Consider the following 25,929-nt stretch of genomic DNA (forward strand, 5'->3'; position numbering starts at 1 on the left):
ATGACTAGAACTTAAAACGATTTGACTTAGTCACCACTCACTTGGTCAAACAGTTGCTATTAAAAACTAAAACTAAATTTCATATACATGGAGACAAATCTGGCAAGTTACTAGCTAACCAACTTAAAGGCTCTAAAGCAAAACAACACATTTCTAAGATTCGACTGCCAAATGACTGCACAACTACGGACACGTTGGAAGTGAATGGAGCATTCAGGGATTTCTATACCTCAGAACTTCAGACTGATTCACAGAATAAGGCAATTCTTGATTTTCTTTACAGCCTTGACGTCCCAACACTTTCCTCAGGTCTTAGGGAGAGACTAGAAGAACCTGTATCACAGGCTAAAATAACCGCAGCTATCTCCTCTATGGAGTCCAACAAGTGTCCAGGCCCTGATGGCTTTCCAGTTTTGAAGTTTTCTGTGCTGCTTTACCCTTTATTACCAGGACCTATTGCAGGATTACCAGTGTCTGCCAACATGTGAAACTCTTTAAAGATATTTTAGAGACATTTTGGACAGAATCGTATGCTTCCAGTGCCTCTTATTATTTGATATTCAGTGATACTCATACATACTAGTATGTATCACATGCTTGTTCACATTTAAACTTCATTTCAATCAGGGAAAACCATAATCAGCTGGCTGATGTGTTCTGAGCAGGAATAGAGAGAGAGAGAGATGAGCATGGGATTGTTTTCCTGATTCAACCCTCACTTCATTTAAGTTTCCTTTACTTCATATATTAAATAATTCAAAATATCATAGTTGACGCTGTGATGAGTTTGCACTCTTGTTAAACATAATAATAAACATAATAATTTCTCTATTCACCTCTTGTTTGCATTGTTTATGTTACAAGTTCCAATTTTTAGTTACTTTTGTTTAGAAGTTGCAGTCTGCTGCTGAGTGTTAGAGCTGCTTGTTACACAAACTGTCCACTAGATGGAGGTAAACGGTTGTTTCCAAACTCTCTCTTCTCTCCTCTCTCTTTATAAATCTAATTTCTGTCCACACTAAATCTACTGGGCACTAAGAAATAAATCTGAATCAGCCTCTGTAATAATCAAATCAAAGCTTTTCCATACCACCTTCAAGCAATGAGTGATTCAAAGTCAGGTTGGCTCATGTAAATTCAGCAAGATATTGTAAACTGTTTCCAAATTAATTTTAACAAATTCACCAAAATCATTTGACTTTTTTTTATTGTCCTATTGCTTTGAATCCAGTTTATTTGTGTCTCACACTGGGTTTGTTTTTAATTAATAATTCAGTCAGTTGAAATCACAGCTCGGTATATGTTACATTAACATCAGATGACATTTATTTTTTAATTGTTTATTTAAAAAGGACTAATACAGAGAGACACTGACAATTATTGAAGCACTGTCTGAAATAAAACCTAGCAATAAAAACATTTATTCGTTTAGAGCCTTGAATAGTTTCAGAATTAAATGAAATGACTCAAATAATATTCTAAATATCAAAATGGGTGTAACCAAAAAATCAAGCAGTTCTCAGGCAGATCTATACCACAGGAGACACAGCTGTTATTTCTCTAATCGTGATCACGGTTGGACATTTCTACATTTACACACTGGGTTCTGGCTGAGAACTTATGAAATTTCTGATTTTGTATGAGGAAGTTTTTCAGACATCCCTCAAAAAGAGGAAAAGGTGTTGCTATTAAAACATGAGACTAATTCTGGTTTCAATGACGTAAGACCAGTCTGACTAATCAAACATGATGGCCCAAAGAAAACCTCAAGAAGGTCAAAAAGTAAATGTTAAAATATAAATATCTCATTGCTTTTTGTAATAAATACTGATGCATCCATATTTGTATTCAATTCAGCAAGTTAATCACTGAATCACATATAGGGGCCCTACTGTACTTATACCACATGTGTCTGGAATCAGCAAATACAGAGTCTGAATCAGACCTGGACCTTGATGACCTCTTTGACAGGCTCTTGTGATGCAACCTGAAACAGTACATGTCACGTTGTCTGATGTAAATATCCACTATAGTTATAAGACAAAATGTCAGAAAACTCACAACAACTTACAACAAAAACTATCAATGAAATTATTGATTGCTTTGTTTTATTCACAATCATATGCAAAGCAGTCGATATTGTATTTAGAAGCAACATATAAACTAATTTAAAAAAGTTAGAAGCAGAAAATCTTTTTATTTTTTCCTGTTGGTTACTAAACTTTCTACTTCTCACATATCACTTAAGGTCATGTGTGAGGCAGTAAGTGCTACGAACCTACGCAATGATGTGAAGCAAATCTGGACAGTGATTCTTCTTTCTACATCAGTTCAGAATCAAAGAGATCAGCGGTGTCACCAGCAGCAGGAGGCCAGCACTTGTACTGCTGGCGCTGTTGCAGTAGTCGCCCTGACAGCAGCTGAGTCCTGTTGCAATGCCTCGTGTGATCCGTGCAGTTTGTGTGTTTGAGCAGAATATCCTGGAGGTGCAGCCCTTTAAAGTAGTATTTTTCCTGTCTGACTTCCCTGAGAGAAAGAAAATTGTGTCAGTTAGCTGGCTTCAAAATTTTAACACTAGAATCACAAAACACTTCTTAGTCTACATATAGAAAAATAAATTTAATGCAGAAGTCATGCTACCTGTTCCTGAGATGCAGTAGTCCTCATCCCCCAGGCAGTTTAGAGTTGAGGTGCACATCAGTCCGTCACAACTGAAGCACTTTTTGCCATTTGGAGCGGTTGGGCTGGGCTCTGTGAAATAAAATATATATTATTTAAAAAACATCATATAATAATTTCATCATTTGAACTGAGCGTTCAAAGCAAATATTTGTATAATTGATTTTTTGTTTTTTTCCTACCTGGGGCAGGTTGGGTGTTGCAGAGGTCGGTGGTGCAGCACTTGTTGTTAACTACGAATCTGTAGTCTCCAAAGTTGAGTGAGTGCTCGCCACACTCCTCAGGCAAAACACATGATTTTGCAGTGACATCTGAAGCTTTGAAATGACCTGCAATAAAACAGTAGTCATTGTAAACTGGGCCAGTGTCAAGAAGAAATAAGAAGAGGTACAGAACACCATACCTGCATAAGACAAGGTTCTATGTGCGGCACACTCATTTACCAGCAAAGGGCATTGTGTTGTTGTGTCAGTGCAGGTTCCACTCTCTCCTGGTATACACTGATAACAGTTCAGGGTACTGGCTGATGAAACACAAAATGGTGACATAAAGAAGAGTTAAATCTACCGCCCTTGTCTTCAAAGCAAGAAAAACACCTGTATTAAAAATATAAAATATAAGCAATGTTTACTAGTGTGACGGGGTCAGTTTTAGGTCGCATGTTTTGTTATTTTGTGTTTTCTTGCATGTTGCGTTGGTTTGAGTTTTCTGGTGTTGCTTTTTAGTTGATATTTGTTAACGTGCATGTAGGCTTTTCTTTTTTCCGAGCTGGCCATGAACTATACACGGACTCAGCAGCAGGTTAATTAAGCGAACGAGCCCCAGCCGGTGGGCGAGGAGCTGTAACCATTATTCAGGCAGCGGCAACGAAGCGACGGGTGCTCTCAAGGAACGAACAGACCGCCGAGACACCATCACCTCCACCACCTCCGCGAAAAGGGAGAAGCGCGGATTGAGCGGCGGACCGTGCGGGTTGGGAGAACAGAGGTGGACGGCAGACAAACGGGAGCGGAGGGGAAGGGTCGTGGACTTGTAGAGAGGGGTGTGATCGCGATCCTGAACTTGAAAGATTTTTGCCCGACGGTTTACCCCGGTGTTTTTATCTCTTTCCGGTGTAGGCTACGTGCTCGGGAGTGACTGAGGGCCTTGATTATGGAATGAATTTACTATCATAATGCAAGAGCATTTTAAATTGATTCGAGGGCAGAATTGATCGATTTCATTCTCAGATTTTGTGATATTATCTCTCAAAACTCTGCTCTCGCTCTCAAATTTGCTCTGCGCGTGCTCAAACTGTGTCCACGCACTCGGTTACGATGCTGCTCGCGCAGATTTCCTGCGCTCAATCTCCAGCTCTCTCTCTTGCTCTCACGGAACATGTGCGCTCACGAAACTCTGCTCTGCTCGCGGATGTTTGGTGTATCAACGCTGTCAACCAATAGAAGGCCGGCTGGTAGTGACCAATCAGATGATCCCTGTTTGTATACGGGTGCGTTGGCTGTTTTTCGAGGAGCGTCGCATACGGGCGGGCACTCTTTCAACAGGTTTCATTCACTCTCTACCCCCGGGGCAGTAATAAATGTGATTTCTTGTATTTGTTGGACCACTGTAAAATATCATTCAACACATACAAGAGCGTCCGAGCTTCTCATTAAAATGGCTATATTGTATAATAACAGCCGCATCGAACACTGTTCTTTGCGGTGTGCTGGTGCAGAAAACAATGTCACCATCCTGAAGCTAGCGGGACGGGCGAAATGGATCGGCGGCAAAGCCAAAGTGCTCAGGCAAGTTATTTTTAAATTCATTTTAATGTCACGCGCTCGTGGTAACTTTCGTGAACGCTTTAAAATCAAGATAAAAATGTTTACGATGAGGCAATTTTATGGCCTGCTAACATTAGGAAGAAAAATAATAACCACCAATGTCCCATGTAAATATTTGTTGCACATCTAGAATATATATATGGGTCATTTCAGAATTGCGGGTACATTTCGCGTCTCCTATAAAAACCTTTGGTTATTTTCCCCTAAAAAAGTCTTTACTGGATCTGTTTTAAATAATATTGCTAATTATATTGAATGTTCACCAATAATAATGTTTGGTGTCTATTTTAGGCACAATTTATATGTAAAATATTCATTAAATGATTCCCACCCCCCAATTATTGACTGTCTTCAGCTTGTGATTCACACGTTCATATTGAATTAACATGAAATAATTCAGTATAATTCGCAGTTTTTTTGTGCTAATTCTATAAATACATATACAATCAGTTGCACAGAGTATTTATTTTCTGTAATACATGGGATTTCAACATTAAAAATATATATTTTTTATCTGTCCCTGTGATCCAGTCAACTCTGTTATCTCTGTTATAAAACCACATAAAAAACCCTATAGCATTCAAATAAAAACAAGTGACCTGCACCCAGTGATGTCACTTCCTCTTGCAGAAAAGATTTGGAGGGAACTCTGGTATGTTAAACTTTCTCTCTCATTAATTTGTACAAAATGTTGAGACTACACCAACAGTAGATTAATTATATGTCAAATCTGTTACTATGATATTCTAGTGAGTCTGTCGATAATTTTTTTTAAACAATTACATGATGAAAATTCATAAAATTATGGTTTTATTCATGACATGTGGTATCTAGTTTTAAGCTAGCACGTGGAGTTAAAGCACAAAATGGTGGAAAATGTCAACTCTGTTATCGTCAACTCTGTTACATGTGTCAAAATTTGAATGATAACAGAGTTGACAGTGACTAACAGAGTCAGATGTTCCCAATCACTTCTAAGCATTTTGCTTTAGTTTATACATTTATTGTGGGTTCTGGGTACTTTTATTGTAAAGTCAAGATTTCTGATATCACTTTCCAGGTCAAGAAAATGTTATTATTTTCTAGGTAGGTGAAGATGAAGGTATCGGCAGCAGAAAGGCAACGACAATACAGGGCACGGCGAAATGCTGACCCTGAAAGGAGGGCAGCAAATTTGGAAAAAGACAGGGAGAGATGGAAGAAAAAGAGAAATGCAGGGTTAACCAGCACAGTGGCTAATCAGAGTGAAAGGGAGCAGAGGCATAAGCGGAGGTATTGGAGAGAGGCTCAGCAGAGGTGCAGAGCAAGAAGGCAGAGAAGTTTTGAAACACCACCACCAAGTCCTGAACCAGACCCTGAACCACAGACATCCAGGTTAGATTTGTGAATGGTTAGGTGACTGCATAAGTCAATGAGTGTATAATTACAGTCCAGTCGGCAAAGTTATAGATCAAGTGAGAATTGTAGTTCATTGATTATTAGTACCTGTCAACATGATAGTATGTAATATATGATGAAATACATATTAATAAATATTAATTTATTTAAAAACTCATTCATACAAAGAATACTGGCAGGCTATGTTAAATTCAATCTGTAAGCAATTTATTGTTATCATTTCAGACAAAGGCGGTCAGGACGGAAAAGAATAAAACGGGAGAACTCCAAATTATACAGAGAAATTGAAAGATTAAATATTTTGCTGAAAAAGCAAACGACTGCTGTCCGAAAATATCAGAAACGCCTCCAGAGACTGTCGCGTGTGACTGAATCCCCTCGCTCAAAAACACGGAAACAGATAGGGAGACATAGAGTCCCTGCAGAGATTCAGAGAACTCTCCTTTTTCATCATGCATTGACAAGTAATATCAGACAAAAATACCAAGACAACAAAGAAGAGAGAGTGCGTCAGATGATATCACGAATTGTGTCAGGAAAGATCATTAAACATTACAAACTACAGAAAACAACACAGACTGAACTTGGTTTTTCAAGGAAGCGATGTGGTGAGACGAAACAAAGTGGACTGTCTTTTCAAAGAAGAAAGTACCGATCATCTGAAAGCAAGCTCCAAAAGATGGTACAGGAATTTTTCTTAAGAGATGATGTCAGCCGCTTAACTGCGGGAAAAAAACAAACCATAACCAGGAGGAAAGTGAAAATGCAGAAAAGGTTTCTAAATGATACCTTGAAAAATCTTCATCGAAAATTTCTTCTTGAATATCCATCAAGTCAGCTGTCATACACACTTTTCTGCTGCATGCGTCCTTTTTGGGTTGTTCACCCATCCATATCTGACAGAGAAACCTGTCTCTGTAAAGTGCATGAAAACCTATCCTTCCTTGTGCAGAAGCTTCATACACTCCAACTTCTTGAGACGACTGACTTGGAAGTCATTGCCAATTCAATATGCTGTGATCCTGCAAGCAAAGAATGCATGTACGACGAATGTCCAAAATGCAGAAGCAATGTCTGCCACCTCAACCATGACTATGATGCTGAGGCTCCAGTAAGATTTGTTCAGTGGACAACTGAACTGGGAGAAAGGAGGAAGAAAAACAAAGAAAATGAGAAAGAAAGTCAGAAAGAATCACAACCAGTCCGAATGACTGTGAAAAAGGAGATGGAGAGTTCTCTAGGAGATATGATTGATATGTTCCAGAAACAGCTAAGAGTCTTCACAAGGCATCAATTCAACATTAAAACACAATACAAACACTACCGTGAGCTCAAGAAAAGTATGACATCTCATGAGTGTTTGATTCACATTGACTTTTCTGAAAACTATGCTTGCAAATTGTCAGCAGAGATTCAAGCTGTTCATTTTGCATCTTCTCAGCAGCAGGCAACTCTGCACACAGGAATCCTTCATGTGGGTGGAGTGGACAAACATTTGTGCTTCACGACTATCTCAGCATCAAAAGAGAAAAGTCCACCTGCCATATGGACACACATGTCCCCTGTGTTAGATCATGTGAAAACACACTATCCATCAGTCAATGTGGTTCATTTCTTTAGCGATGGACCTTGCACCCAGTATCGACAGAAGGGCAACTTCTATATGTTTAGCACAGAGCTGTTTAAGCAGGGCTTTCAGAAGGGCACATGGAGCTTCTTTGAAGCAGGCCACGGGAAAGGTGCTCCAGACGGAGTGGGTGGGGTTTTAAAAAGAACAGCAGACAGACTGGTCAGTGAAGGAAAAGACATTCCAAATGCCAGGCAACTGTATGACAGTCTGTTGAGTGTCCAGACCTCTATACAGCTGTTCTACATTGAGGAGGAAGCTGTGAACAAAGCTGTGCAGAAGATGCCCAAACAACTCCCAGTGGTTCCTTCCACAATGCGCCTCCATCAAATGATCACTCAAGCACCAGGAAAGGTCATCTACAGGGATGTCAGCTGTGCCTGCTCAACTAAACAGATTCTTGAGTGTACATGTCACAACTCACAGAGATTTAAATTTGATGTTCAGCCCATCCTCTCTGATACCACTGAAGAGCAACAAACAAGAGGAGAAATCAAATGGGAGAGCAAAGATGTGATTGGACAGTGGTGTGTCATTAAATATGATGATGACTTTTATCCTGGGACCATTGCTGAGGTCAATGAGACACATGCAAAAGTCACATGCATGCACAAGGCGGGGAAAAATCGCTTCTACTGGCCAAACCGTGAGGATACTTTGTGGTATCCCTTTGATGATGTCGTCAGAATCATCTCACAACCAATCCAAGTGACAGGGCGGCATGTTGAAATTGACAAAGAGATATGGGCTGAAATCGCCAGTGAATAATTTTTCGAGGGAGTAAGGAGGGTGGCAGTTGTTATTTTGTTGTGTTGTTATTGCTGAGATTGATGAATTTATAGATTTTCAAATGTTCTATGAAATATTTCTACATTTAAAAAGTTTTAATGTTACCGTTTTTGATTTAAATTAAAATGCAGCTAATTGAGTGTAAGAGGGAATAGTTCCCCCTCTAGCACTATAATATTTTGTCCTCGATGTCTGTCTCTAGGCTGGTTTGGACTGGATTCAGACCATCTCTATATCAGGAACTAAATGTAGCTTTCAACCAGCAGCAGCATTTAAACTGTGTGTTTCTGACTGATGACTCAGCTGTCAGTGAAGTTATCTTGACGACTGAAGTCAAATTCTTAACTGGTGTTTAGTTAGTGTCAAACTTTTTAACTTTCATACAAAGCTGTGCCTTCAGGATGTTCTTCCCTGTGTTGAGAAGGTTTTATGAAGATGTTTTGAACAAAAATATATGTGATTGTAAGTGAAGACTTTATCTTTTTGAATTTTGTTACGACCAAGACAGAATGTCTCAGAGGCAGAGCAGTGGTACAGTTTTTGGCCTTTTATGCATGATTTGTCAACTCTGTTATTCATGTCAACTCTGTTCACATCACCGTCAATTCTGTTTCACCAAGTTTTGTTTCAAAAAAGCTATAATAAAATATGTTTTATTGTTGACAAATTAACCAGAAGCTGTGTCATAACTAACATTCTCACTACATGAAATTTCAAAGCATTTCATTCATTTTTGGAGCTATAGTTAGAGAAAATGCAAACCGAAATGGCAACTTTCCAATTAAATGTGTCACTGTTTTTACTCCTGAAAAAATAGTCTTTATCTTAGAAAACTTAAAGTTCAATTAGTGGATTTAAAGACAAAAGTTCTCATAGGAAAGACATGGTTTTAAAATGTATTACATTTGAGTACTATAAATATTTACCCTAATTTGTCTGCAACAGAGTTGACTGATTTTACTGTTAGTACGATGATTTTCAGATTAAATATTTTTAATCTTACATGTTTAAGCTTGGCAAATGCTGGAAGTGTTAAATTTAAAGTATTCTCTATGGGAATGAAAAAGGTTACACAAAAAAAATATATTTTTTTTCTTATTTTGTCTAAACTTGAAATGTACCCGCAATTCTGAAATGGGCCATATATAATTCATTCCATATGTGAGCTATAGCTCATTAGCTAGGTCTGGAACAGAGACCAAGAGCCTCAGCAGCTCACTGCCTCATCGTAAACATTTTTATCTTGATTTTAAAGCGTTCACGAAAGTTACCACGAGCGCGTGACATTAAAATGAATTTAAAAATAACTTGCCTGAGCACTTTGGCTTTGCCGCCGATCCATTTCGCCCGTCCCGCTAGCTTCAGGATGGTGACATTGTTTTCTGCACCAGCACACCGCAAAGAACAGTGTTCGATGCGGCTGTTATTATACAATATAGCCATTTTAATGAGAAGCTCGGACGCTCTTGTATGTGTTGAATGATATTTTACAGTGGTCCAACAAATACAAGAAATCACATTTATTACTGCCCCGGGGGTAGGGAGTGAATGAAACCTGTTGAAAGAGTGCCCGCCCGTATGCGACGCTCCTCGAAAAACAGCCAACGCACCCGTATACAAACAGGGATCATCTGATTGGTCACTACCAGCCGGCCTTCTATTGGTTGACAGCGTTGATACACCAAACATCCGCGAGCAGAGCAGAGTTTCGTGAGCGCACATGTTCCGTGAGAGCAAGAGAGAGAGCTGGAGATTGAGCGCAGGAAATCTGCGCGAGCAGCATCGTAAACGAGTGCGTGGACACAGTTTGAGCACGCGCAGAGCAAATTTGAGAGCGCAGAGCAAATTTGAGAGCGAGAGCAGAGTTTTGAGAGATAATATCACAAAATCTGAGAATGAAATCGATAAATCCTGCCCTCGAATCAATTTAAAATGCTCTTGCATTATGATAGTAAATTCATTCCATACTTGATCGCCATCGCCGGGAGTCGAGACCGGTTGGTCCAGCCTGGTTCGAGCGTGGAATTTCCTGGCAACATTGGGACCCTCGGGGGAGACTTTAGGCGGGGAAATTTATTTTATTGTAATTTTGAATACGCTTTTAGTCCAATTGTGGTTGTTTTTTAACTCTGCTCACCCTGATCTACCAAATAACATGCGTCCATTAGGAGTAATTAGGCTCCTTAAACCTAGGTGGCGTTGTCGGCCTTTTTGTTTTTTCAATTTATACATCTTCCTTTTATTTAAATTCTCGATTTTTCCAACCTCGCCACACTAGATGCAAATAAAAAGAGGCTGAATCATCTGTGTACGAGATGCAGAGATTCAAGAAGAACAGTAGGAAATACAAAATTATAGTAGGCTACTTTTACTTTTCAAAACTTACCTTCAGGGAGAAGCACAATCCCAAGGATCAGTGTGAGGAGATGCATTTTGTGATGGCGAGTATAAGTGAGTTTTAAGGGTATAAATAGTTCTCATGAGAAGGGGCTGGCTTCACCCTTCAAACCACACCTCCATTCTTCCTACTGATGGAGACAAAACCTGACTCTGATCTCAGGCCACACAACACAAACTGCTTTCAAATAAATTGTATTTCGTTCCTATAGACTCCATAGACTCATATACCTACATGTAACTGATTGGGTTATGTGAAAAATGAAAAAATAAATAAATAAAATAAATCTGTGCAGTCATCTAGCTACGTGACTCAATTCCGATTGATTGACGGGCGAACGGACGGTGTTGACAAAAGGTAATGCAAAAGTTAATGATGTCGAGTCTTCATCTTCATCTTCATCATGGATCAAAGTAAAAGACCAAAGAAGCATCAGGTGCCCAGTTCAGAAAAAGAAGAAAAGATGAGCAGAAACGGGCAAAAGATAAAGGTATACAGATTTCTATGAGTGACGTGAGTGACAGTAGGCTACAGGCTATTTATTAGCCTCTTGCTAATATGTTGCTATTAGCCACAGAAGACGACTGTATTTTCTTTTTAGTTTTGCTGAACTAGCAACTGTTAGAGGCATCATGTCATGCAACTAATTTCACCCACAGATAACCTAGTCTAGTTTGTGTTTGCAACACAAGTGCAAATTCACACAGACGTCCTGACTCTGGAATTTTTTATGTTCATTATCTGCTGTTTCTCTATGTACAAAACTGGTGTGTTATAACTGGAACTGTTCAGATGGTATTAGGATGATGCAAAACAAAACCCGTATGTGAAATACGAAATAGTTTACTGCAGAAATCTTTTTTTTTTTTTTGTAGTCTTTTATTTATTTATTTTTAGCTTTCCTCAGGGATTTTTCAAGCATGGTTATTAGGTCCTGTGATGAAGGATTTGTGCAATTTACATTGTGTTTATATACTGTATTTCATGTATTTATCTTGTTTTTTTCTCTGTTCTTGTTACCTTTTTGTATTATATACAATAGAATAATACAAATAATATAATATATTGTTGTGTTGGTGGCAGGGTTTGGGTGTAAGTCTTTTTTTTGGACGGGGGGGGGGGGGCATGGGATGGTTTGCCCTGGGCGTAAATCTAGCCAGGATCGCCTCTGATGCTCGGTGTATAAAACGTCACAAAATAATCAGAATATTATTCACCATTTTTTTTTTTCAAAAGAAAGCACTCATAGCTTTATTCAACTGAAATGAATAGCTGCACTATTTCAGCCCTAGCGTGCTGATTCTACAACCTTAAAGTCGTTTAATGCACAGATGGTTGTCTGCAATCATCAGTTTCATTTCCTCAGAATGTGTCAAGTTCAAGCCAGTTCAAGGAACAAGGACACTTTACAAACCACAATAGGTTCCTGTTGACTGACGGTGTATAACCGTTACTTGTTCTGTCACATGAAAAGACATCACACATCGTGAGTTTTATTTCTGAGTAGTTATTTTTTTTATTGATATTTTAAAGAAAATAAAAAACAACTTCCAGAAGGGTCCATTTTTATCTCAGAAAACATGTTCATTAGTACGGCAAAACTGCAATAGCAAAAATATGTATAAAACTAAAAGTGTAATACATCTTGATCAGACATGTGCAGGTGGATGCTTTCTCTTTCTTTTCATTCCAACCATTGATGCACAGGGTGCAGCTCTGTCTGTAAACATTACTTAGGCCAGCCTTAGACAACTTTCTGACATGGAGCACAAACTGTTCCACTTGATTCCAACATGTCCTTAATGTGGCTACTTGAAATTAACAGAAACTGTCCTTTAAGGTCAGATTCTGTTGTCCTTCCTAGGAGTGCAAATGACAGTCTCCACTTTCAGACACACTTTTCTCCATCCCAGATACAGGCTGCATAGTGAAACCTGCAAAAAAAAAGAACAAAGAAGAGAAGAAGAGAAATCTGGGTGGGGATGACACGATGCAGACGTCCCCACTAGCATCTCACAGAGGTGTGTAGTTGATGTGTGTGTTGTTTAATTAGTGTTTACTGAACAAAAATAAAACTAGAACACTGGTGAAGTCTATGCAACCCTCTGCTGTATTGTTGATACACAAACCCTACTTAAGATCATATCATTCATGTGGCCAGTTTTTGCATTTTTGCTGCAATTTTCTGAAGACATGCAGAGAAGACTTTATTTCTTGCTTTTCTGTTTTATTCTTACAGCCTCACCAGTTTGTGGTTGGGACCCTCTAACAGGCTGCAGAAAAAAATCCAAGCATGCCACTTCCTTTTATGCTCAACTTCCTGTTAAGATGAATGCATTTATTGCACAGTATAAAGTTAAGAAAACTGAGATGAAGGAATCAATAACTTGATAAACTTAGATGTTCTCTCCTCTGGAATGTGGGGGCTGAAAACTCCCTGAAATACCCCTGTTAAGGGCATTGTTTTATTGTGTCACTGCAGGTTCCAGTCTCTCCTGGTATACAATCAAAACAGTTCAGGGTACTGGCTGATGAAACAAAAAATGGTGAAATAAAGAAGAGTTCAATTTACTGCTCTTAGCTTCAAATCACGAACAGACCTGTTTTATAAGCAATGTTTAAAAAGTGAGTTATATATACTGTTATGGCCTGGCTCTGAGACCATAGCAAATAAGGGAAACACACGGGGAGTTACATCAAAAGAACATATTTATTTTAACAAAGATGAATTCCAAAAGGAAACATTAACCATGTCGTTAAACAAAAGGAAACTACCAACCTAGATCAACCTAGGAAAATGAAAACTAAACCATACAGGAAATTAGAAGAACTCAAATCAACACAGCATGGTGCCCGGGACAGAGAGCAAGAGCGAGTTCACAGGAGGGCGGGGTTTTATGGGTCTGGAGACAGTGGCCAGCTGCCTCCGATCCCATAATGACCAACCAGCTACCAGCACCCTGAAAGACAAAAAAGACACACAAACAACAACACCAAACCTGCAATGGCCCTGGGGCCGTCACAATACAACTAGATGCAAATAATAAAAAAAGAGGCTGAATGATCTGTGGACAGGATGCAGAGAATACAGAAGAACAGCAGTAAATACTGAAGGAAAGTCATAGCACTTAGTGAAAGCCCTCCTTGTGGATTGCAAATCATACCCTCCACTCCCATTTCAGTAGAATATTTCTGAAAAGGACGTGTTAAAGGTGGTAAAACTCTCCACCGACAGTAGAACTTATACTGAGGTTAATCAGTTAGGGACCAAGGTACATGGAGTCAGTTCATTGACTAAACTGCTGACTTGTTAAGAAACAACACAATACTGTTTGTTTTAAAGTGCTTGATTTACCTACAGCATTTTCGAGATTAATAAAATAATCTCACATTTAATATACTGTATGTGAATATATGTCAACATAATATAGGATATCTACAGTAGCCTACATAACATATAAAATGCATGCATAGAGGTAGAAACACCCAGAACAGGAAGTACTGCCCTCTGCTGCTTTTGGGAACAAGATCATATGAAAAAGAAAAGTGAATAAACATTCACTGAAATAACTTTACTTTGAAATTTAGAAGAATGCAGACTATATGTGTAGAGTTGTGTCAGTTGTTGTACAGCATCCACTTTTCTGAAGTTTGATCATGAGCTCATCAACTTTAGGATTTTGATTTTGTGTCTGGTTTGTCAGAACCATTCTGAACATCTGGATCTGTTGGTTACTGACACCCAGTGGATACAGGTGGACATGTTTCAACTGTGTCTCATCCAAGTCTTCCCTCTGTGAGCTGTCAGTTTGTTTGGTTTGTTGTTTTGAGTGTTTTCCTGTTTCATGTCTGGTTGAGTTTTTTTCTTTTTCTATCTTTCAATGAATCTTATTTCTAGTTTATTCTTAATAGTTCCTTTTTCCCCCCATTTCTCCTATTTTGGACTTTAAGGCATTTCTTAATAGCATCCAAAACTACAGCACTAACTGGTGTGAGTTTTCTATAATCACAGTCAGTGTGTAATACATTTTTTCTAGTTATATAAAGAGACACCGCTGTCATATGTGTTCTAGGTGTGAGATATCCTTCATAAGATGCCTTGATTCAACTTTCTTCTCCTGCACTTCTGTCTTCGAGGTACTGACCTTTGGTACTGTTTATTTTTTATGAAGCACACTTCATACTTCACAAACAAACTTCAAAAATTCATATCAGGCTTTCATACATGAAAAGAGAAAAAAACTGTCTATTCACATTTCAGAGAAAATAATATAACAATAATAATAATAATAATAATAATAATAATAATAAATAGAATTACATAATTCATAAATCACATTTTTCAACTCCAAATTGACTTGTATTTAGAGTTAGTCATGGTTACCTATTTCATCACTGGGCCATAGTTCCTTTCTATGGTGCATACAATGTGGGGCACACAGATGAAAGGGAGTATACTCCTTCTTTGCACGTGTCCATCATATGTATTCTAGAAACGATTATTTTTTCATTGATAGTCAACTCATTCCCATGGTTCATTCATGTAACTATCAGAGTATTGTCATCTCTGACCCTGTTCTGGGCCTAGACAGGATTGGATGGTGGCAGTTTAACTCAACCTTACTGTCAGATGATAACTTTGTCAAATATATGGAATCAGAAATAACTTTCTTTCTGAACACCAGTATCTCCAGATATGTCTAATTAACAGGATGGGATGCTCTTCAGGCTTACCTTCTGGGGCAGATCATAGCCTACACCTGGGCAGGAATTTCACGAGGGCCACGAGGGCCCTCGCAATTTGGCCTTGTGCCCTTGAAAAAAATATCCGCCCTAAGGCCACGGTGGCCTTAATGCCCCGCCCGCACTGCCCCATTTGGTTTTGAGGTATTCTAGTCTGCCTCTTTCCTGTTAACACAACTTTGACACCTGCGTCTTTTGAGATTAAAAAAAAAAAAAAAAAAAAAAAAAAGCGTGTTTTGATGATATTTATCATCAGTGGTGGGTTTGATTCGAGCCTGCATGAACCGCTCGGACGAGCTATAATGACAGTTCGACATCTATCACCGGCTGGCCAAGGAGACTTTATCAAACGCACCCCCCACCCTCTTCTGTTCGCGAGGCTGTGACGTTGGGGTGGGTCTGAGACTGAACTGAAGAGAGGGAAAATGTCACCGGGACTGAGGTAAGACTGTGTGATAAATTAGCGAACGAATAAGATAGGAATTTCAACATATAAGTTAGTTAACGTTAAATTGCTTTTACAGTTACGTTATGTCAGTACAATGTTTAGCTATGTGGCTAACGGTTAGCGTTAGCCTAAAATGCGGGTTGGGGAAGGATAAACTGCACTGTTTTGCTGATAAACTTGCTTTTTCGTTTGGAATAAATGATATAGACGAACCTAAAATAGCGGACGTTTGGTCGAAGGGGTCGTTTTCTTTTTCCACGTTTTTTCGTGTTCAACAGCCCTAATTAGGGCTACTGCCATAGCTTCTGCTAGCTGACCATTGGCATGTTTTTTCCTGCTGGCCTGGCAATTGCAGATGTATCGTGCATCAATCCAAAAATAGCGTTTAAAAAGGCAACTGTGAACTTGTAGAGTTTTTTTTTGTCTTCTACAAAGCAGTAGATGTAGGGGAAATACTTGAGATCTGATACCAGAATATTGTCATTAGGATCAGTTTTAACAGAATTTAATTTCCAGTCATTTGTGCTTTGTGTGTATGTTTCAGCTGCTGTAAGGTGTAACAGCCTAACATTTGGGGCCACAGACCAGGAAATAGACTGGACCAAAATGGACAGCACCATATCTTAAACTCGTGCTGAGAGTGGGGAGAATCCAATTTATCCAGTTTATGGACATGTGTAGAATCATAAATATGTTAAATGTGCAGGTGTGTTGACATGACTATAAAAAATAAACATTTGCTTATAATACTGTACTTGTTTTTTTAAAATATATATATATATATATCTGTATAAATATGGCGCATAAATTAAGTGGCTGAGTTAAGGTTGAATTAAGGCTAACATCAGGAACACTTTTGAAAATAGTCTGGCCCATATTAGGGCCAGCTCTGGTTGCAGTTCTGCCGAGTTGCGGGCCTTATGTGGCACACATGTTGGATACCAGATGTGGGCCACATAAGGGCAGCAGTTCATTCATGCATATGGGCCAAGTGCAAGTGGGTTGTGTGGCCCACCACTGGGCCAGACTAGTTTTGCTATGGGGGGAGATTTTATCTCAGTGCGTTTTTTCTGGTTAAATAAAAAGTAAGACAGGTATGCTAACACCGGTGGCTGGCTACATTACCATTTACAGTCAAACATTTTGATGCACTGTAGGCTCAATTTTGATCAATCAAAAATCTGTGTAGTAGTTTTTTGAGGACAGTCTGAAGATGTTCTTGCCTGGAGATGCTCTTCCACATTTGGTGTCAATTGAGCAAAAATTATGCGTGGAGATTGGTTTAAAAAGTTTTACAGTTTTTGAAGTGAGTGATGGACTTCATAATTTCCTGTGTACTTCAGTTCAGTTCAGCTGCTTTTAATGTCCCCTAGGGAAACTTGTCTTGCAGACAGGTTAAAAAATAGACAACTATAAAAACATATCACAATCAGATTGATACGGTTCATTTTGTATTCTTTTTAGATAGGTTCAAAAGTTTCTCCAGACATAAAAAAGTATAGGAGACGTTTCTGTACCTGCTTGACAGTTTGAGAGTCCAATCTTCACAGAAACGTCATTAGTCGACACTATTCCAATTGACCTTTGGCTAAGCCCCGCCCTAGAATGTAGATTGACCAATCACAGCCAAGAGAGCTCCCACAGGGGTCCGACACTTTTTCACAGCGCTCCATTGACTTTAACGCAGGCGTCTCATATTTTCGGTCTCGGCAGGCTATACTGTCGGTATATATCCAGCATCCAGGGTATGGATAAGCCCAATGATGTGCGCGCAAAACCCTGTGGAGTTAACCAAAACATCACCGTTACAGCTTAAGTTGCATAGTTGTTGATACGCTAGCACACGCTGAAGAAATACAACGTTATACGTGCGTAACGTTAGTCCGTTTGCTTCGTAATAACGATTATACAAGTGAATAGAGACGTACCCAGCTTTGCATGAACAGTGTTGCTCCTTGATATTGATACCAGAGCCTTATAGATAACCAGAAAACCACAGCCCAGAAGAGAATGTCGGACGTAGCAACAGTAACTAAGGGGGGCGGGGCTTAGCCAAAGGTCAATTGAACGAGAATCTTACCTTTATATCTCAGAACTTCAGACTGATTCACAGAATAAGGCAATTCTTGATTTTCTCTGCGGCCTCGATGTCCCAACACTTTCCTCAGGCCTTAGGGAGAGACTAGAAGAACCTGTATCACAGGCTGAAATAACCGCAGCTATCTCCTCTATGGAGTCCAACAAGTGTCCAGGCCCTGATGGCTTTCCAGTTGAATTTTCTAAGAAGTTTTCTGTGCTGCTTTCCCCTTTACTACCAGGACCTATTGCAGGATTACCAGTGTCTGCCAACACGTGAACTCTTCAAAGATATCTTCGAGACATCTTGAAAAGAATCGCATGCTTCCAGTGCTTTTTATTATTTGATATTCAGTGATACTCATACATACTAGTATATGTATCACATGCTTGTTCACATTTAAACTTCATTTCAATCAGGGAAAACTATAATCAGCTGGCTGATGTGTTCTGAGTAGGAATAGAGAGAGAGAGAGATGAGCATGGGATTGTTTTCCTGATTCAACCCTCACTTCATTTAAGTTTCCTTTACTTCATAAATTCATTCATCTTCATCTTCTATGCCCGTTTAGTCCTGTTAAGGGTCACGGGGGTCTGCTGGAACCTATCCCAGCTGTCATCGGGCAAGAGGCAGGGGTACCCTGGGGTACCCTGCTGTCATCCCAGCTGTCATCGGGCAAGAGGCAGGGCTCTCTGTGTTAGCAGGGCTAACACAGAGAGACAGACAACCATTCACACACACACACACACACACACACACACCTACGGACAATTTAGAATCACCAATTAACCTAATGAGCATGTCTACCCACGCAGACACAGGGAGAACATGCAAACTCCACACAGAAAGGCCATTCGAACCGGTGACCTTCTTGCTGTGAGGCATCAGTGCTAACCACCTCGCCACTGTGCCGCCGATACTTCATATATTAAATAATTCAAAATATCATAGTTGACGCTGTGATGAGTTTGCACTCTTGTTAAATATAATAAAACAACATTTCTCATTTCACCTCTTGTTTTGTTTGTTACAAGTTGTAATTTTTAGTTACATTTGTTTGGAAGTTGCAGTCTGCTGCTGAGTGTTAGAGCTGCTTGTTACACAAACTGTCCACTAGATGGAGGTAAACGGTTGTTTCCAAACTCTCTCTTCTCTCCTCTCTCTTTATAAATCTAATTTCTGTCCACACTAAATCTACTGGGCACTGAGAAATAAATCTGAATCAGCCTCTGTAATAATCAAATCAAAGTCTATCCATACCACCTTCATGCAATGAGTGATTCAAAGTCAGGTTGGCTCATGTAAATTCAGCAAGATATTGTAAACTGTTTCCAAATTAATTTTAACAAATGCACCAAAATCATTTGACTTTTTTTTGTCCTGTTGCTTTGAATCCAGATTATTTGTGTCTCACACTGGGTTTGTTTTTAATTAATAATTTAGTCAGTTGCAATCACAGCTCAGTATATGTGATATTAACATCAGATGACATTTAGTTTGTAATTGTTTATTTAAAAAGGACAAATACAGAGAGACACTGACAATCATTGAAGCACTGTCTAAAATAAAACCCAGCAATAAACACATTTATTCATTTAGAGCCTTGAACAGTTTCAGAATTAAATGAAATGATTCAAATAATATTTTAAATATCAAAATGGGTATAACCTAAAAATCAAGTAGTTCTCAGGCAGATCTATACCACAGGAGACACAGCTGTTATTTCTGTAATCGTGATCACGGTTGGACATTTCTACATTTAAACACTGGGTTCTGGCTCAGTTATAGGAACTTATGAAATCTCCGGTTCTGTGTGAGGAAGTTTTCAGACATCCCTCAAAAAGAGGAAAAGGTGTTGCTACTAAAACATGAGACTAATTTGTTTAAATGACGTAAGACCAGTCTGATTGATCAAACATGATGGCCCAAAGAAAACCTCAAGAAGGTCAAAAAGTAAATGTTAAAATATAAATGTCTCGTTGCTCTTTGTAATAAATACTGATGCATCTATATTTGTATTCAATTCAGCAAGTTAATCACTGAATCACATATAGGGGCCCTACTGTACTTATACCACATGTGTCTGGAATCAGCAAATACAGAGTCTGAATCAGACCTGGACCTTGATGACCTCTTTGACAGGCTCTTGTGATGCAGCCTGAAACAGTACATGTCACGTTGTCTGATGCTGAGCTTCATTCTGGTTCACCAGATAATAACGGACATTTCATCTGTTAAATGTAGCATCATTGGAGCCTTGTCATGAGTAAAAGAGCAATAATGATCCACTATAGTTATATGATAAAATGTCAAAACTCAGTATTTTTACATTTTAAACACTCATTGAAATAAATATATAAAACACAACTTTTGATTGTTCTAATGATTAAAGATTTTGTTTGCCACTGGAACTCAGAAGAAAAATTGTCAATACATATATATTATTTTACTTTGTTTTATTCTTTTATTCACAGCCATATGCAAATCAGTCGATATTATATTTAGAAGCAACATATAAACAATTTTATTTTAGTTTTTGTTGTTTTTTTAAAAAAAAAAGCAATTCAGCAGCAGAAAATCTTTTTATTTTTTTCTGTTGGTTACTATTGGTTGGTTACTTCTTTCTCCATCAGTTCAGAATCAAAGAGATCAGCGGTGTCACCAGCAGCAGGAGGCCAGCACTTGTACTGCTGGCGCTGTTGCAGTAGTCGTCCTGACAGCAGCTAATTTCTGTTACAGTGGCTCCTGTGATCAGTGTAGTTTGAGTGTGTGAGCAGATTTCCTTGGTGGCGCAGCCCTTCCATGTCACGTTTTGCCCATCTGAAGTCACTGAGAGAAAGAAAACTGTGTCAGTCAGCTGGCTTCAAAATTTTAACACTAGAATTAGTAAACACTTTAATTTAATACAGAAATCATGTTACCTGTTGTCGAAATGCAGTAGTCCTCATTTCCCTGGCAGTTTACAGTTGCGGTGCACGTTTGTCCTTCACAACTGAAGCACTTTCTGCCATTTGGATTGGTTTTACTGGGCTCTGTGAAATAAAATACACTTTATTTTTTTTAAAAATTCACATGATAATTTCACCATTTGAGCTATGTGTGATATATACGCAACTCAAATATTGATATCATTGATTAGTTTATCCGATGATAATATTTTAATCTCATCTCTGATGATTTTGACACACAGGATGTTTTTCATTGTTCTTACAGTATGTACTCAAGAGGAGCTGATGGGTCTTTAGGCTTTGAACTGATATTAACAGTTGTGAAGATTCACAGACAGGATTACATGTACGTGGTGATGGGCTAACTCCAATTAAAGATGGTGATGGGTGGAAAAGTCATTTTCAGTCTTGGAATTTGAGTCTTATGTCTCTAACAGTATGTGCTCCACTTTGCATTCATGGGGTCACAGTAGTTTTCACATTTTAATGGTTTTTGCTCATTTAACAAAATGCCAGTGTCAACAAAAGTATCTCTCAGTGGTGCAGTAAATACAAAGGTCATGATGTAATTTACCTGAGGCAGGTTGGGTGTTGCAGAGGTCGGAGATGCAACACTTGCTGGTAACTACGGTTCTGGAGACTCCATAGTTGACTGAGTAGTTGCCACACTGCTCAGGCAAAGCACATGATTTCGCAGTGGCATCTAAAAGTTTTGAACTACCTGGAAGGAAACAGTAGTCATTGTAAACTGGGCCAGTGTCAAGAAGAAATGAGAAGAGGTACAGAACACCATACCTTTATAAGACACGATTCTTAGTGTGGCACACTGATCCTTGTGTGCACTCATAACAGTTCAGGGTACTGGCTGATGAAACACAAATGGTGACATAAAGAAGAGTTAAATCTATCGCCCTTGTCTTCAAAGCATGAAAAACACCTGTGCACAAGATGCAGAGATTCAAGAAGAACAGCAGTAAATACTAAAGGAAAATTAATTCCTTCATTTTCTGTAACCGCTTGTTCCCGTGAAGGGTCGCAGGGTCTGCTGGAGCCTATCCCAGCTGTCATCAGGCAAGGGGTGGGGTACACCCTGGACAGATCGCCGGTCTATCGCAGGGCTAAAGGAAAATTATAGTACTTATTTTCTTAAGCATTTTTTTTTAAAAAACGGAACAAAACTTACCTTCAGGGAGAAGCACAATCCCAAGGATCAGTGTGAGGAGATACATTTTGTGATGGTGGAGAACAAGTGAGTTTTAGTTCTCATGAGAAGGGGCTGGCTTCACCCTTCCAACCACACCTCCATTCTTTACTGACAGAGACAAAACCTGACTCTGAAAAATCAGTTGCTTGATCAGTGTATAAAATGTTAGGCAACTTTCTGACATGGAGCACCAACTGTTCCACTTGATTTCAACATGTTCTTAATGTGGCTGATTGAAATCAATAGAAACTGTCCTTTAGGTTCAGATTCTGTTGTCCTTCCTTTAGGGGTGCAAATGACAGTCTCCACTTTCAGACACACTTTTCTCCATCCCAGATACAGGCTGCATAGTGAAACCTGCAAAAACAAGAACAACGAAGAGAAGAAGTTAAATGTGAGTGGGGATGACACGATGCAGACATCCCCATTAGCATCTCACAGAGGTGTGTAGTTGATGTGTGCGTTTTTTAATTAGTGTTTATTGAACACAAATAAAGCTACAACACTGATGAAGTCTATGCAACCCTCTGCTATATTGTTGATACACAAACCCTACTTAAGATCATTTTTGCTGCAAATCCCTGAAGACATGCAGAGAATACTTTATTTCTTAATTTTCTGTTTCAGTCTTACAGCCTCACCAATTTGTGGTTGACACCCTTTAATAGGCTGCAGATCCAAGCATGCCACTTCCTTTTATGCTCAATTTCCTGTTGAGATAAATGCTGTTATTACACAGTATAAAGTTAAGATAACTGACATGAAGGAATCATACCCTTGTGTACCGTTGGGGATGAAAACAGCCACTTGGAGTAATTTTTTGCTCTTAATTTGACCATAACTTTCACTCTGTTGCAGCAAATGGGCTGATTTTTCCTGAGGAACCTTAATTTTACATCAATTTTGAAAATATGATTTCAAAATTTTCAATAGGCCAATAATACACTGTGGGCAAAAATTTACTACCCTTTCATACTGTTAGTGGCTGAAAACAGCCACTAACTTTGACTGCTGTAAAAATATATCAGATTATTATTTTTTCAACTTGTTTTGCTCAAATCTGTTAATCAGCTTCAGCCCTGATCAAAACTACTAAATATTAAAAAATAAATCAAAATTTTAACCCTTTTAATGCCAATTTAGAAAATAAAGTCACTGATATGGGGAAAATTACACACAAAATGACCTACTTTCAACATAAAAAATGATCGGAAACAGGAGATTTTTTACCTGTTATCACAGTCTTGGATATGTCAAAGATTAGTAACATCATTGACTTGGAAGCATATTTAGTTTTTGTGCAGCAGCAGATTTTCATTAAAACTTCCTTTCATACCGTTTTTGCCCCATAGACTCCCATTATAACCACATTATTTGAATGCACAGACATGACACTAAATAACAATGCATTTTACAATCTTGGTGATTCCCCCTGTTCAGAGGGGCTCAAATTTAGCAATTTTACTGTTGACCACCAAATTGCGCCATTTACCCATTACATAGGCCTGTTATATAAAAAGCTTTCAGCCACTAACGGTATGAAAGGAAGTTTTATTGAAAATCAGATGCTGCACAAAAATTAAATATGCTTCAAAGTCAGTTATGTTACTAACCTTTGACATATCCAAGACTGTGATAACAGGTAAAAAATCTCCTGTTTCCGATCATTTTTTATATTGAAAATATGTAATTTTGTGTTTTTCCCCACCCAAAATCAGTGACTTTATTTTTTAAATTGGCATTTAAAATCGTGGGTTAAATGGGTTAAAATCGTGATGATTTTTTAAAAATTTTGTAGTTTTGATGAGGACTGAGGTAGATTAACAGATTTATGCAAAAAAAGTTGAAAAAAATATTTATCTGATATATTTTTACAGCAGTTAAAAGTTAGTGGCTGTTTTCAGCCACTAACGGTATGAAAGGGTAGTGTTTTCTAACGGTACACAAGGGTTAATAAACTTAGATGTTCTCTCCTCTGGAGTGTGGGGGCTGAAAACTTCCCCTGTTAAGGGCATTGTTTTATTGTGTCAGTGCAGGTTCCAGTCTCTCCTGGTATGCACTCATAACAGTTCAGGGTACTGGCTGATGAAACAAAAAATGGTGACATAAAGAAGAGTTAAATTTACTGCTCTGGCATTCAAAGCATGAACAGACCTGTTTTAACACATTTACTCTAAAATTAAATGTAAGTATGATCGAAAATATGAGTAATGTTGAAAAAGTAAATTATATATACGACTGGATGCAAATAAAAAAAGAGGGTGAATGATCTGTGTACAAAATGCAGAGAAGAACAGCAGTAAATACTGGAGGAAAATTATGGATTATAAATCATACCCTCCACCCACATTTCAGTAGAACATTTAAACTTGTTGCTGACTTGTTAAGAATCAGAATCAGAATCAGAAAAGACTTTATTGTCAAGCATGTTTGTACATACAAGGAATTTGCTTTGGTGTTGGTACGCATAAAATAAAATAAAATAAAATATAGAAACTATATATAAAATACAAAAATACAAAAATATATACACAGTATATATATTCCACCAGAACATTTACTGTGGGATGGTAGTGGGTTTGATGTGTTCATGGGGGGGGGGGGCTTGGCATTGTTCAGCAGACGCACTGCGGATGGAAAAAAATGCAATACACTCGATGGATCGCAGCCGTCTGCCAGAGGGGAGTCTGTTAAATAATCCGTGTCCAGGGTGAGAGGGATCAGCCACAATCTTAGCTGCACGCTTCAGAGTCCTTGAAGCATACAGCTCGTCGAGAGTCTTCAGACTGCAGCCAATCACCAGCCATTCTCTGCAGAGCGAATGACACGCTGCAGTCTGCTCTTGTCCTTAGCAGAGGCTGCAGCATACCAGGTGGTGATGGAGTTGGTGAGGATGGACTCAATGATGGCAGTGTAGAAGTGAACCATCATTGTCTTTGGCAGGTTGAATTTCTTCAGCTGCCGCAGGAAGTACATCCTCTGCTGTGCTTTTTTAATTAGGGCGCTGATGTTCAGCTCCCATTTGAGGTCCTGGGAGATGATGGTGCCCAGGAAATGGAGGGACTCCACAGTGTTGACTGTAGAGTCAGACAGGATGATGGGGAGCAGTGGGGCTGTGTTCTTCCTGTAGTCCACAATCATCTCCACTGTCTTGGAGGCGTTCAGCTCCAAGTTGTGGCGGCTGCACCAAGTCACCAAGCGGTCAATCTCCAATCTGTAAGCACTCTCATCTCCACCTGAGATGAGCCCGATGAGGGTGGTGTCATCCGCAAACTTCAGGAGCTTGACAGACTCGTGACTGGAGGTGCAGCTGTTTGTGGACAGGGAGAAGAGCAGAGGAGAAAGGACACAGCCTTGAGGGGAACCCGTGCTGATGGTACGGGAGTCTGAGATGTGTTTTCCCAAGTCTGTGATCCACCTGCAGATGGAGTCAGGCACGGTCAGCTGGGAGAGTTTGTCCTGTAGTAGAGACGGAATGACCGTGTTGAAGGCCGAGCTGAACTCCACAAACAGGACCCTGGCATGTGATCTGGAGGAGTCCAGGTGCTGGAGGATGAGGTGGAGGGACAGGTTGACGGCGTCATCCACAGATCTGTTTCATCTGTAGGCGAACTGCAGGGGGTCCAGGAATGGGTCTGTTAAATCCTTAAGGTGAGAAAGCACAAGGCTCTCAAAAGACTTCATCACAACTGATGTCAGGGCAACAGGGCTGTAGTCATGGAGTCCAGTAGTCCTTGGCTTTTTGGGGACTGGGATGACGGTGGAGGCCTTGAAGTAAGCTGGCACGTGACA

The 25,929-nt window shown here is 39.2% G+C and overlaps 1 protein-coding gene across 1 annotated transcript; it reads right to left on the bottom strand.

The window, feature by feature from the left end:
• Positions 1–2,104: 2,104 nt before the first annotated feature.
• LOC311496521 (urokinase plasminogen activator surface receptor-like) lies at positions 2,105–10,751 on the bottom strand (the record flags this gene model as incomplete). Its single annotated transcript, XM_084556408.1, has 5 exons — positions 2,105–2,526; positions 2,641–2,751; positions 2,862–3,008; positions 3,083–3,202; positions 10,706–10,751. 5 exons carry the CDS (start codon positions 10,749–10,751, stop codon positions 2,327–2,329), a joined length of 624 nt encoding a protein of 207 aa, XP_084412534.1. The 3' UTR covers positions 2,105–2,326.
• Positions 10,752–25,929: the final 15,178 nt, after the last annotated feature.

Source organism: Chelon labrosus, assembly GCF_963514085.1.
Source record: "Chelon labrosus genome assembly, chromosome: 12".
Taxonomy (NCBI): Eukaryota; Metazoa; Chordata; class Actinopteri; order Mugiliformes; family Mugilidae; genus Chelon; species Chelon labrosus.